At 36.1% G+C, this 15,491-nt stretch overlaps 2 protein-coding genes and 1 long non-coding RNA gene across 4 annotated transcripts in view; 2 read left to right on the top strand and 1 right to left on the bottom strand.

Moving 5' to 3' along the window:
* The window catches only part of LOC126610501 (mitogen-activated protein kinase kinase 3-like), a 165,945-nt gene that overhangs the window by 45,405 nt on the left and 105,049 nt on the right, over positions 1-15,491 (top strand). The window contains exon 2 of one of the 2 annotated variants that reach the window (XR_007618533.1): positions 13,019-13,144. The exons of the other annotated variant lie outside the window; for it this stretch is intronic. The gene's annotated coding sequence lies outside the window, so the exon portion shown is untranslated. The remainder of the gene's footprint in view (positions 1-13,018; positions 13,145-15,491) is intronic. 2 annotated transcript variants of the gene reach the window in all.
* The window catches only part of LOC126610481 (uncharacterized), a 130,777-nt gene that overhangs the window by 28,075 nt on the left and 87,211 nt on the right, over positions 1-15,491 (bottom strand). Inside the window, exons 3-4 of the mRNA XM_050278562.1 lie at positions 11,928-11,968; positions 10,527-10,988 (exon numbers count right to left, since the gene is read on the bottom strand). Of these exons, the coding sequence (XP_050134519.1) occupies positions 10,527-10,988; positions 11,928-11,968 (503 nt within the window). The remainder of the gene's footprint in view (positions 1-10,526; positions 10,989-11,927; positions 11,969-15,491) is intronic.
* Positions 4,625-13,704, top strand: LOC126610517 (uncharacterized). Its single transcript, XR_007618560.1, has 2 exons — positions 4,625-4,723; positions 13,290-13,704. It is a non-coding gene; the product is annotated as an uncharacterized LOC126610517 (long non-coding RNA).

The raw sequence follows: 15,491 nt of genomic DNA, 5'->3' as shown, positions 1-15,491 counted from the left end.
TTAGCACATGTAGCAAGAGGAAATATTAATTAATCTAAGATTACATCTTAGCTGCACACTTGGACTATGATCCAAGGGCTGATATTTAAAACTGACTTCTTATTATATTTCAGCAAATACACTTATAAACTAACACTCCCTTCTAAGTGATGTGCTGAAATCACTCCCAAAGCTGTCCTCAGTACTTCAAATCGATCCCTTGCCAAAGCTTTAGTGAATATATCTGCAACCTGCTCTTCAGTCTTGCAGTATACCAGATCAATCTCACCATCTTGAAGTGCATCTCGGATGAAATGAAATTTCCGATTAATGTGCCTGGTTTTGTGATGATGAACTGGATTCTTTGATATGGCAATTGCTGAGGTATTATCACACAACAACTTAGTTGGTTCTGCTTGTTCTTCCCCGAAATCAGAGAGTACAAATCTTAGCCAAATGGCCTGTGCAGTAGCTTCTGCTGCACTGATGTACTCTGCCTCTGCAGTTGAAAGAGCAACACTGCTTTGTTTGATTGAGGCCCAAGAAAACACACCAGAACCAAGATTGAATGCATAGCCAGATGTACTCCTCATATCATCTTCACTTCCACTCCAATCACTATCACAATAACCAACCAACACTGCTCCTTTTCCCTTTTCATAGACAACTCCATAGGTCACAGTGCCTTGTATGTATCTCAGAACTCTCTTAGCTGTCCCTATATGCTTCTTGGTAGGATTGTGCATAAACCTAGCCAATAAGCTTGCTGCAAACATAATATCTGGCCTTGTTGCTGTCAAATATAGCAAACTTCCCACCATTTGTCTATATAAAGTCTCATCTGCCAGATCACTTCCATCTACTTTTGTAAGTTTTTCATTCATAGCTAATGGTGTTGCAACCGGCTTACAATCCCTAAGTCCAAATTTCTCAAGCAAAGTCTTTGCATATTTCTTTTGATGCAAGAAGATGTAATTATCTGTTTGCAATACTCCAAGACCAAGGAAATGATGAAGTAATCCTAGATCAGTCATCTCATATTGTCTCATCATCTCACCTTTAAACTCAGCTATCATCTCCTTTGAACTCCCTGTGTAAATAATATCATCTACATACAGTGACACAATAAGAATGCCACTGTGAGATGTCTTGATATAAAGAGTAGCTTCACTCGGACTTCTGTGGAATCCAGCCTTTGCAAAATAGGAATTTATTTCTTCATACCAAGCTCTTGGAGCTTGTTTCAAACCATATAAAGCTTTCCTGAGCCTGTACACTTTGTCTTCCTTGCCCTGTATAACAAAACCAGATGGTTGATCCACATACACCTCTTCATTCAACACTCCATTTAGAAATGCAGACTTTACATCTAACTGAAATAATTTCCATCCTTTCTGTGCAGCAAGGGCTACCAAGGTTCTCACAGTATCAAGTCTTGCCACAGGTGCAAAAGTTTCATTGAAATCGATTCCAGGCTTCTGAGAGTACCCCTTTGCAACTAACCGTGCTTTGTTTTTCTGCACTGAACCATCCAGATTTAGTTTTGTTTTATAAACCCATTTGACTCCAATGATTGGTTTATCAAATGGTCTATCAACAAGATCCCAAGTATGATTCTTCTCAATCATAGAGATTTCATCTTCCATAGCCTTCTGCCATGATTCATCCTTGGCAGCCTCTTCAAAACATTCGGGTTCTATTATGCACAGATTACACTTTTCATATATTTCTGCAATGTTTCTGTACTTGAGAGGAGTGTGATCAAAATCCTGTGGACCTGTCACTCTTTCTTGATCAGATAGCTCAGTAACTAAATCTGACCCAACATTCTCTTCACTGACTTCACATTGTGTTTCAGAATCACAAGCACTTCCTTCACAGTTTTGTTCTCCTGCAGACATTTCAATGATCTGGATACTCTCCCTTCTTTCCTTCTGTGCATTCCAATCCCAACATGCTTCTTCATTAAACACAACATCTCTGGAAATAGTCACCTTTCCAGATTCAATGTTATACAGTCTATATCCCTTCTCACAACTACCATATCCCAAGAAAATACACCTCTTGCTTGCCAAATCGAGTTTTTGTCTCTGTTGACTTGGCACATGAGCATAACACAAAGAACCAAACACTTTTAGATGCTTAATTCCTGGTTTTCTCCCACTGTAAGCTTCAAAAGGTGTCTTCTTATGTAAGGCTTTGGTTGGGCATCGATTCAGAATGTACACAGAGGTATTGACTGCCTCAGCCCAGAATTCAAGTGGAATCTTCTTCTCCAACATAAGACACTTAGCCATTTCCACGATGGTTCTGTTCTTTCTCTCTGCCACACCATTTTGCTGTGGTGTGTATGGAGTGGTAAGTTGTCTTTCCAGGCCTATATCTTCAACAAATCTGTTAAATTCCATTGAGGTGTATTCACCTCCTCGATCACTCCTAAGCTTCTTCAGTTTATATCCACTCTGCAATTCTACAGTAGCTTTGAACTTTTTAAACACATTGAGAACTTCAGATTTATGCCTTAGAAAATAAATCCAACACATCCTGGTGCAGTCATCTATAAAAGTGAGAAAGTATCGATTTCCAGCTGTTGTAGTTGTCTGCATTGGTCCGCAAATGTCATTGTGTATAAGCTCAAGAGGAAATGATGCTCTAGTAGTGGCTTCTCTTGGAAATGCTTCTCTGCATTGTTTGCCAAGAACACAGCCTTCACACACTCCTTTAATTACTTTGATCTCCGGTAACCCGACCACCAATTCTTGTTCCTGCATCAATTTCAAACTGCTCATGTTCAGATGACCCAATCTTCTGTGCCACATAGCAGTAGAAGGACATACATTTGCCCTGTAGGCAATATGTATTCCAGACTGTAACTTCATTGGAAAACTTCGATTTCCCTTCATTGGTACTCTGGCAATCAGGTTGGAATATGAGCTATCATCATAGATCTCTACTTTATGACCTCCAAACACCAAGTAATAACCGTGCTCCATCATTTGACCTACACTGAGCAAATTTTCTTTCAATCCAGGCACAAACATAACCTCCTTGATATATCTCTTGCCTATTTTAGTTTCAACCATAAGACTTCCTTTACCAGTTACATCAACAAGCTGTCCAGTACCCATTTCAACCTTTGCAGTCACATACTTGTCAATATCAACCAGTAGATCCTCCCTTCCAGTCATATGATTACTACACCCACTATCTACATACCATACATCTTCACATCCTTTTACACTAGTATTAGTTTGATTACTAGCATAAAACATGATTGGTGTAGAGTCTACCTGAGTGGCATAATTAAGCTGTTGCACTGCCTTCTTGCTATTACAGTCCCTTGCTAGATGACCAAACTTATCACAGTTGTAACATTTTGGTTTGCCTTTGAATCGACACTCACCAAAATGTAGCTTGCCACAATGCTTACAAGAATTTCTAGCCCCATCTGTGGGTTTGTTATCCCACTTCTTGCCTTTGTCCTTCCAATTCTTATGGTACTTGGCATTTTGATTTCCAGTAAACTTAACTGGTTTGGGATTCACACTAAGGCTAGCAAATGCTCTCTCAGTTTTATTTTCAGAATGCCTATCAATCCTTAACTCAAAACTCTTCAAAGAAGCCACCACCTCTTGTACCTCAATCACATCCAAATCTTTCGAATGCTCAATAACAGAACAGATAGAGTCATAAGCTGATGGCAAACTAATTAATAATTTCTGAACAACTCTCTCTCGAGATAATTCCTCTCCATAGCTCCGCATTTGATTTATCAGATCAAATAGTTTTGTAAGATAAACAGAAAGTGATTCATCATCTCGCATTCGGGTATATTCAAATTCCCTACGAAGACCTTGCAATTTAACACTTCTAACCTGTTTATCACCATGGTATTCTTGCTGCAGAATGTCCCATGCGCCTTTTGAAGTTTCTTCATGAGAGATTCTGGGAAATATCTCATCTGAAACAGCGCCCTGAATCAGACCCAGAGCTTTAGCATCCTTCATGAGCACCTCAACAAGCGTCATCCTCCCAGCACCACTAGACTCTTCTTTGTCTTTCTTCTTCACCTCAGATTCATCAATCTTCTTCAGATCTGATTCATCGAAACCCTTTTCAACCAGATTCCACAATCCGTAGGACTTGAAAATGGTCTTCATCTTAATACTCCAGAACTCATAATTTTCACCATTGAAAATTGGTGCTCTCACCTCACCACTACCCGATCCTGCCATGTTAGACTCAGATCGCAATCAACTCGATCGCAGCTTTGAGTTGCTGGGTAGCTCTCTTCACAGATCCAAACGCCCAGTATCAATTGATCGAACACAGCTCTGAGGCCATGTTAGCATACAGACTATGATCTTGTATGAGTGTTTCAATTAATGTATAAAATACTGAAGAAAGGAAGAGAGTAAGAAATCTAGAGAGAGAGTGAGAGAATTCAGCTTGAGGAAGAAGAAACGAACTCTGCACTGTTTCATTCATTCACACACACTTAGCACATGTAGCAAGAGGAAATATTAATTAATCTAAGATTACATCTTAGCTACACACTTGGACTATGATCCAAGGGCTGATATTTAAAACTGACTTCTTATTATATTTCAGCAAATACACTTATAAACTAACAGATGGTAGCTTTACTGAGGAAATGAATCTTTCTCATAACATCAAAAGATAGTTTACAAGAGTATATATACTTACTCTTTAAGTAAAGTCTAAAGTTACCAAATGAGGAAAAGTAAAAGAATTATTAAAGCAGTAACTTTAGCTAACTTTTTAACTCCTGTGAGTTATTTACATTTCTATTTACTCTATTGTCCTCTTCAAGCTTGACATCGACACTGTGTAACTAGTATTCTCCTTCTGCAGCTACTATCACACCCCTTCATCACAAAGTAGGAGGATTCGCAAGTAGAATTAGGAGCATTTGCCCGAAGCATTTTTGATCCAACACAAAGTATGATGGACTCGGCAGTGTGAGTACTTGACACTTGCCTTATCTTTAAACCAACAAAAGTGTGCTAAAACACTTACAATAAAGAGTCTCGAGAGCTACTTTCGAAATCAGAAACTCAAGGAGAGAAACATAACCCTACACAATGGCATGGTTAATCATCAATTAATCCTGCTTTTCAAAACAATTTTGTATAGGAGCAGTAATCGATATAGGAATCGATATAGGAGCAGTATTGACTGTGGTGCGGGAAAGAGAGTCGGAAAGTGTGGACGGGATAATCGGAGCGCGTGGTCGACGAACACGGCTAAGAACTGGCGGCGGCTTGTACGGCCGGAAGTGTTGGCAGATAAAATTCAGGGAGGGAATGCGAGACTAGAGGGTTCACCATTTCCGAGAGACGAGAAAGGTTCGGACGGAGTATAATGTGGGGAGGAAGAAGAGGATGCGGAGGAGGATCTCGTTGGGGAGATCGTTTAGGTTTCGAATCGTAGTGGCGCCGGCGGTGGTGTTTGGGCCCTTAATTTTATTATTATGTTATTTTAATGTCATACGTACGTTACAAATTTGTTAAGCTAACCATTAAGTGTTGGCATAAAAATAGAATCTACAATTGTTTTGACGTAACTGCCAACTTGATATTATATGTGAAAAAACCAAATAAAAAATGATTATTTAAGATTATTTATTTTATTTTTGTAATTAAAAACTTAAATCAAATTTTGACCATGACCATCTCAACCCAAATCGAATTGACCATCGTAGTCGATTATATATATTAAACAATAAACGTTCTCATACCGGTGTAAGTTGAACTCTAATTTCTGTTTCCATGTTAAACTAAATTTTAATTAAAAATTCGAAGCATTTGTAAAATGATTTAGATAAAAATTGGAATACATATAGAATTTCCAATCCGAAGTTTTTTTTTAATGTTTCAAAACGATTGTGAATTTAATATGTTGATAATTCTCCAATCAAAATAGATCTTACAGATAACAAATAAAAAACATTTGAACAATGGGGTTTTCATTAGAGGAACCAAAAACTTACATAATGTATACCATGCATAGAAGCTTTCTTAGGAGTGACAAACATTACATTAGTACTACAGTTACACAATACATCACATACACCATTAAACATTTATCCAGCGTTTGCATTTCTTATTGAATAGTCCACCACCATAAGTAGACAGGAGAATTTCAAAGAGAAGGGGAAAGTGCATCCAAATAAAATAAATGACGGGAACACTAGCAAAGGCAATGATTGAAGTAATAATCAACGATTTGTGCTGAAGCATGATAAATAGGGCAGAAGAAAAGGCAACCATCATGGCCAGAATGGAGATGAAGAGTGTGGAAATGCCTGTTATCATCTTTGTGGGTAAGAATGTGAGGAAATCATCTTCAGCATAACGCGATATATGGATGCCCAAAAACATCAATGCTGAAGTTGCGGAAGAAAAGAGCGAAATAGCATCCAAAACTATAAAAACCATAAATAGCTTTTTGTTTAAGAATATGGGATACCCTGTTTCTGGGTTGTTTCCACCAGGAACTGTGAATGCTGCAGCAAACATGATTGTAACAATGAGGGCATTGACAACTGTATAAGAACTTGATGTAGCTTTCATCCACTTTTCTCCTTTCTTATGCAATTCCTTGTGGTTTTTGGTAAATAATCTAGCGGCTATCAAAATATGTTCTTCAAAAGTTGAGGCTCCCGTGGCTGTAACCACAAAACTCTCTACCTCCTGCATTTCATTGAACAAAAACTAATACATCGTAGTGACATGAGGTGATCGTAATCTTTCAATAATTTTAAAGGGAAAAAAATGAAGGGTATATGTGCATCTTATTGAAATTTGGCCATTATAAGCATCTGTTTTGTAAACTATTCATTCCGTGTTTAGCTTTTATTCTTTTTTGAAAATTTTATTTGAGTTCATATGTTCTCTCTTTACACTTAAACTTTGAATGTGATTTTTTTTTTTTTTACATTATTGCATAATTAACAATAAGTATACCCACACCTAATAATCTAACTAAAACCATAAGACGAGCTCATACAAAAAAAAAATAAAAAAAAGCTCTTTTTGTCCAATGGATAATGATTTTGAAGTTTGAATCCTCCAACTAAGGTATGAATCGATTTAAATTAATAAAGTTTGAGTCTAAAATTTTGGTCGATGAGGGGCATGAACCAGAGTTTCCATTTGAATTTTGTGAGGTCAAGTACTCGGATTGAATTTCAGGGACCATAGATGTAAGTAAGCCTACAAAAATATATAAAATAATTCTAACCTTGTACCATTGCCTTTCTCTCTGCATTTGCAAGGCTGGACCTGCAACACCATTAAGCTTTTCTAATGGAGATAACATCCCTGCATAATGTAGCATGCTGTTCCCGGAATTATCTTTCAAAGTCGCAAGGTCATATGTTTTACTAATCCCGTATATAAGGCTATAAACATTTTCTTGACGGTGTTCAACAGCACGATGAAATATGGGCTTTCCGTACGTTCCTTTCAATAACTCTGGTCTGGCTTTACATACAGTAGTAACGAGCTCAACAATCCCATTTTGAGCAGCTAGTAATAACGTATCACGTAGTCCACGATTTGCCGTCATTTCTTCCGGCATTTCTTCATTCTTTAAATCTTTTATCAAGTCATATGCAATGTCCAAAATTTCACGTGACCGAACATGGTGCAATTTCAGTTCACAAATGTGGTTGATTCCTACATTCACATTCAAAACAATGTTACAACTCACCACCACATTTTTAATAAGTCCATAGATAAACAAAATTGATAATTTAAACAAAAGAAAACTGAAATTCTTACAAATTCCTCTAAATTTGTGGCCATGAGAATTGATAAGTCAAACAAAATCAACATACATAATTTCAACAGAGGTGTGAGAGAAGAAATAAATGTGTGTTTATTATTTTCCATAAAAAATAAATAAATTAATGTCCACATACCCAAAAACTCTGAAAGCCATGATGGAAGTCCTTGTAATAAACCCAAGTCTGCGAAACAAATTTAAAATTAAATTTGCTGCCAAAAATATCTTTATAAGCCTGATCAGATGATATATGGCATAAGCAAAGAAAAATAAAATGCAATTCTTATTTACTGTAGTGAAATTTATATGAAACCCTGGAGCAGCTTAATACCCAGGCACCATATGATTTGGAAGCTTGCAGCAGTCTGCCTATGCTATTCCTTTGGATGAATAATTGAAAAAACAAAAAAAGAAAAAAGAAAAAAGAGCAGAACATATGAAAAGGACACCAACATATCAAATCATAGTTTCACTTCTGAGATGTAACGTACCTGTGCGATTCCATTTATCTTGTTCATTTTCTTGATTTTGAACATTTATACGAACATCAACGACGGAAAGAGCATGCTTTACGTGTATACCTACCAAGAAATATGATTCCTCATTCAAAATACTCCTGGTAGATAATGTCTTTGACATAAGACCAATTTTCATTTACTATAGATTTTGTGGATGAAAACACAGCATTATGGTAGTACCCATTTATAATCTCTACTAAAAAATAAAACACTCATTGTCAACCAAAATCCTATGAAATTACAAGTTTAACATTCTAATTAAAATAGAACATGAATAAGAAATATGAGGTAGAAATGTAATTTCACACAATCAAATTTTGCTGTTTTTTTATTTTCAAAGCCTCACATACATGTAATCCTAACATATCTCTAAAAAGGTCGTACCCAGTGCACAAGGCTCCCGCTTTACGCAGGGTCTGGGAAAGGTGAATGTCGGATTAAATAAAAATAAAAATAAAAATAAAAACCTTCCCACTCCCACATTCTCTATCACTCTCTTCCTCTCTCATTCTATTTGAAAAACAAAAATAAAAAATTTTCACACACACTTTGTGTGTGCCCATATGCTAGTATGATTTAAGAAAACTATGAGGAAGACCACCTTATTTGAACCAACTCATAAAACCCTTTATTTGGAAGGTGACATTTATAAATGCCACATATAATGTTGACAAATTTGATTGTAGTAAAAGAAAAGAGAAAATATTACTAACATTTATAAATCCATCGTTGCCAAAATTTGAATGACGTCCCACTTGGAAATGCAATGGGCAGAAGAGCATATTCATATAGAGGGCATCTTGTAAGGCCCTGAGTATAGGACAAGCGTGGGCACCGTCCAAGTAAATCCCATGCGATATCTGTACGTAAGTATATTTAGACCAGTTATTATATATGTATGAGGCTTTTTAAGGAGAGGAATTTCCATTTAAACTGAAAAATAAGGATGATGCGATAGCCGTCCGATCTCTTTTAATGAGATCGTGGGGTTGCTACGAAACACAACTTATTACATTTCTTTTCTCTTTTTCTCCGTTGCTCTGAATCTCTGCCACGCCAAGGGCGCATAGCCAAGACCACCGAAATCCAATCGAACCCAAATCTTTTCCCCCTGATCATTTTGGGCAACCTGGAGAATGGATTTAAGGATTTTGTGAGTTTTTTTTTTTCTTCTTTCAATTGCTAATTTCTAGAGATTGGTTTCACTGATTTGCTTTTTTTTTTTTTTTTTCAAATATTAAAGATTAAACTTAATGAGTTCTGATTCAAATATGTTCAGTGGTTGAAATTGAAGATAAAAATGAGGAATAGATTCACAACCCAAGTTCATATGTACAATTAAATCGAATTAGAAATTATTACCGCGCCTTCTCCATTAACCTGCAAGCCAGAATCAGAACTTGAAAAATAAATTCCCACTCTCCAGAACGTTCAAAATGGTCAAGGGAGGAAACCGATTCAAGGAAAAGATGAAAAGATTAGGGCTTGTTTGATATCTGATTTAAATTTTTTTTATAATTTCTCAAAACATTTTTTAAGAATTTTTCTTGAAAATAATTTTTTTTAAGACTCGAAAACTTGTTGGTTTGCGATTTAAAAATTCTAAATCTTACAACTTAAACTGGACAAAGAGATCCAAAAAGAGGGGGTCGGAGAGAGAAAGAGGATAGAGGAGGAAAGAAAATAGGAGATAATTGGAGGAAAGAGAAAGAAGTGAGAGGATCGGAGGAGATAGAGAGGAAGATGAGCGAGAAAAAAAACCGGGAGAATGAAAAAAGCGGATTGGAGAAGAGACGAAAAAAGTAAAAAAAAAGAAAGAGAAGGGTGAGAGAGAGAGAATAAAAGAGAGATAGATTTGGAGTGAGAGGGATGGAGAGAAAAGAAATGAGTGAATTTAAGTTTAAAAACTCTAAAAACTTACTTTTAAGTTTAAAAAATTTGATTCAAATAAAATATCAAACATGTTCTTAGGATTGATTGAATTTGAACCTCTAGTTTGTGGTTCGGTCCTTCGCGAGGCAGCGAAAGGAAAGTAAGAAATGTAATAAATGCATCTTTAATGTCCAGCCGCACGATCTCACTAAATGAAATCAGACGGCTCGGGCGCATCATCTCCATTTTCCAGCTAAAATGGGGATCCCGCTAAAGGCACGTACATATGTATATATACTATATATAGTGCAGAAAATTTGATTCGGTTAAGAGTAGTTTCGTTACCAAATTGTTTGGCCTGAAGACAATAGCAAACAAGTTCAGAGCCCCAACGACCTTTATCTGGCTTTAGATCTTCGAGTGGAGTTACAGAGTAGAGGTGCCGAACTATATCCCATCGGTCATTCTTAGCAGCAATGAGAATCGGAGTCAATTGGCTGCCATCTTCGGCAATACCGAGTAGTTTCTTGTTCTTCGCAACCAAGCATTCAACGATCTTGATGTTTTCTGCAGCAGCAATGGTAAGAGCCGTCTCATGATTATTATTTTTGATCTCCAATTGCTCTTCCGTCATCAACTGCACCAGCTCTTCCACAATTTGCTTGTTCCCTTTGTATGTTGCTTTGTGAAGAGCTGTATTCCCCATTGAATCCGTTGCTGTTATTGCACCGGGGTGTTGGGTGAGAAACTCCTTCGCTTTACACCAATCACGCCTGCTTACAGCTTCGAACCAAGGATCATAATCACCTGTCAAGGGTACGAATGTAATTAAATATGGCATTTTATACAAGGGATATATTAACTACTTTCTGATGAATGCTAGATAGCTTCCTCATTCGCCTTTACCTATATACTTTTTTCACTCGTTACTTAATATGTGTATTCTACTATCAAATTAAACTCATAACTCGTGATAAAAACTTAGTTTAATTTGTTGGTAGAATACACTTGTCAAATCTCAAATTATGAGTGAAATAGATAAATATGAAAGGTACAACATTTCTAAAAAGTAAAATAAAAATTGAGGTGGTTAATCATTGGTTTTGCGATGGGACGTGAAGCAAGGAAACCTATTGTTTTCTTGGTTTCTTAGTTCTTAACAAAACCTTACTCTCATTCGTTTCTATTATCCGTACAGAACTCAAATACAGAGTTTTGGATAGAAAAAAGAATTTGGATAAAAATAAGATTTTGGATAGAAAGAAAGCCTTTGGAGTAACATTTGTTGTGAGGATATATTTTGCGATAATGTTAGGAAAACTAAATTTATAGACTAAATTTTGAAAACTAAATAACTTGAAAGTTGACGATTGGTTACACATCATTTAGTTTCCAAATTTAGTTTTCATAACATTATCTTATATTTTGTATGAGTTCAAATTTCTGCACTCAAAATTCTCTGTGAAATAAGGAAAAAAATTAAAAATTTAAACAGAAAGATAAAAAAACATAATACACAAGATATTGATAAACATGTCGAATCTCGTTCTTTTGGTCACCTGATGATCAATGGTTGGTCACCAATCCTTGAGTTTGATATAAAATCTTGAAAGCACATCCATTTATTCTCCACGGTTGCACCCTTGATATTAAATTCAAGAGTGACTGACCATGTATTCCTTACACAAAAGGAAACCAAGACAACCTTTCATATATATTTAATACTTTGATTTTCATGATAGATACCTGTGTATTCTACTGGGTTGATCACTGCTGCCATGCTCAATCTGTCAATTTATCCAAAGGAGATTTTATTATAGGTAGATCATGATCATGTGTTTATAAATGAAAATAAAGAATAAATAGTGAACCAAGCATATATGGAATCTTAACTTTTGACACTTGGGAGTTTAGAAGCCATACTTTTGCCTACAAATTAATTTAAGGATCAAAGCAACAGTATCAAGTAAGCCTAGCTGGGAGTTTAGAAGACATACTTTGCCTACAAATTAATTTAAGTATCAAAGCAGCAGTGTCAAGTAAGCCTAGGTACAGCGCCTACGCTAATAAAAATTGGCACATGCTATGTAGAAGTTATCAAGACCTAAATCGCAAAACATTTTTGTCCAGCACTAGATTGCCAAATAGATGCCCCAAGGTTGCACTAAGGAATCGCTCTTATAGATTGGTTTGCTGTATTTGGACTGATCGATTTAGCTTAGGGCTAGTTTGTGATTGTTGTGCTTTTTTTAAAAAACTGCTTTCGTTGTAAAATAAAGTAGATGAGCGTTTGATAAATTATAGTGTAAAGCGTTTAGTAAACTTTGATGTAGAAGTATGATATAATTGTATATAATGACAAAAATAGAAAATTGATGGAGGATCATTGGCGGATGTCTTAAGGTTGCAGAAAAGAATACCTGAATATTCCCACTCGGTTTCAGCTATATTGATCAGAATATTGGGTGATTGCTTGGTGCTTAAGGTTCTTTTTTTTTTCTGTTTTCAATGTGGAAGGGACTGAGCTACTTGCACGGAGTTGGTCATCTTTCATGTTACATTTGACACATAGATATTAAAAGTGGTCTTTTGGTATTAACAAAGCTAGCAACGTAATTACCAGTGTGCGACATTTGTTGGGACGGTCACTTACATGTCGCCTGAGCGAATTCGAAATGAGAATTATTCCTATCCAGCTGATATTTGGAGCCTTGGTCTCGCTCTCTTTGAGTGTGGTACTGGAGAATTCCCATATACAGCTAATGAAGGACCCGTTGCTGCATTCATATCCTTTCCATTGGCTACATCCGCCGTTGTTTTGCAACCAAAGTTCTGAGGTCTATGGCACATCTTGGATGATCCATCGCCTACACCTTCAAAACACAAATTTTCACCAGAGTTCTGCTCGTTTGTTGAAGCCTGCTTGCAAACAGATGCAGATGGCTAGGCCAACAGCAGAGCAGGTGATCATATTAGCCACAGATTTCAATCAGGGAGATGGTAGCTTCATTGAGGAAATGAATCTTTCTCATTACATCAAAATATAGTTTACAAGAGTATATATACTTACTCTTTAAGTAAAGTCTAAAGTTACCAACTGAGGAAAAGTAAAAGAATTATTAAAGCAGTAACTTTAGCTAACTCTTTAACTAACTTTTTAACTCCTGTGAGTTATTTACATTTCTTTTTACTCTATTATCCTCTTCAAGCTTGACATCGACACTGTGTAACTAGTATTCTCCTTCTGCAGCTACTATCACACCCCTTCATCACAAAGTAGGAGGATTCGCAAGTAGACTTGGGAGCATTTGCCCGAAGCGTTTTTGATCCAACACAAAGTATGATGGACTCGGCAGTGTGAGTACTTGACACTTGCCTTATCTTTAAACCAACAAAAGTGTGCTAAAAACACTTACAATAAAGAGTCTTGAGAGGTACTTTCGAAATCAGAAACTCAAGGAGAGAAACATAACCCTACACAATGGCATGGTTAATCATCAATTAATCCTTCTTTTCAAAACAATTTTGTCCGATGTCGTTCAGTTGCAATCTCTTTTTTCTTATGCCAGCAGCCGATGCACAAGTGCAGGATATGTAGTCTTAACAAACTTATAAATTGAAATATAACACGACCAATTAGTATCCTATTCCCTCGGTCTATCAGCCGATTCCAAGATTCATCAACAAGCTAAAGAGACTCACTATTTATCATGCTATTGACTCAAAAAATACAAAATATACAAACTCAAATCAAGAAGATTACCTTAAACCACAGCTTTCGGAGCTCACACGGGGACGAACCATTATTCACCGCAAACTTGTTAAACGAACCGGCATTGAAACTGAATGAAGAAACGTTTGGGGAATCTACCAAGACCGTCCAGTTGATTCCACGATCATAATCGTAACCCTCAGGTTCAATGGATATATGTTTAATGCTTTTGCTACAGATCTTCCAGCGATCATAATCATAATCATAATCATAACCCATACTTTCTTTGCTCTCTGTCCATGTATTGAATCTAAAACCTTATTGCTGAATTTGGATGACGAAGAGACAGAGAGTATAAAACGACTGAATTTGGATGACGGCCAGAATCAGACCTTATTGCTGCCACGGTCTGTCCGAGTCCACCCGTCGGGTGAGATTTGTTGAAAGGATTAGCTAGTGTTATGCTGAGCTGGATAGTTAGGACGGATGTTTACATCTGGTGTAATGTTAGAGAGACTAAATTTGTATACCAAATTTGCAAACTAAATGATGTGTCACCAATAGGAAATGAGCAAGTTTATCAACGTTTAAGTAATAATCTAATCATCAACTTCCAAATCATTTATTTTACAAAATTTAGTCTACAAATTTAGTCTCCCTAGCAATATTCTTACATCTGTTGAGTGTAATTCTTGTTTTATTTTAATTAATTTGTAATATGCATGGTTAATTTCATTTACAGATTTTTGTTTTTTGTTTCATATTTGTAATTTTTTTTATTTAAGGGCAAAAGAGAAAGTTTGTGCGACAAAATTTTAAAGTTGAGTTTAAAATATTAATTACTGGATTTAAAGGAAATTTCCCTATATTTTAATTTTTGTTGCTTCATTTTGATTTTTGCTAGAATTTTATTTTCATTTTGGTTGTATTCTTTACAATCCTCCCAAATCTTAATTTGACTACACCATGATTTCAAACTCTTTTAAAATCCTCTTTCAAAATCTTAGTTGAATACACTCTGATTTTAAAATCTATTAAAATCCCACCAAATCCTAATTTGACTACACACCCTTTAGATTCTTCTGGAATCGGCGGCAAAGCAACAGATGCTACTACTCTGGCCGTAGAAATATGAACCATTGATGAATTTAATACAATGGGGATTCTATTATAAAAACCAAACACTTACATAGTTTTCTTAGAAGTGACAAACATTACATTACTACAGTTACCCAATTAATGCATCGCATACACCATAATGAATTTGTATCTGTGTTTGACTTTCCTATCGAATATTCCTTCACCATAAGTAGACACGAAAATATCAACGAGAAGGGGAAATTGCATCCAAATAAATAAAATGACGGAAACACCAACAAGGAAAATGATTGGATAAGTAATTGGTTTTGTCCTGAAGCATGATGAATAAGGCAGAAGAAAAGGCAACCATCATGGACGCAATGGAGATGAAGAGTGTGGACATGCCTATTATCATCTTTATGGATTAGGATTTGAGGAAATCATCTTCAACATAACGCGATGTAAGGATGCCCAGAAACATCAACGCTGAAGTTGAGGAAGAAATGAGCAAAATTGCA

The sequence above is a fragment of the Malus sylvestris genome, chromosome 17 (assembly GCF_916048215.2).
Source record: "Malus sylvestris chromosome 17, drMalSylv7.2, whole genome shotgun sequence".
Taxonomy (NCBI): Eukaryota; Viridiplantae; Streptophyta; class Magnoliopsida; order Rosales; family Rosaceae; genus Malus; species Malus sylvestris.
The sequence above is the reverse complement of the archived record's forward strand: the minus strand, read 5'-3'. Positions and strand labels throughout refer to the sequence as shown.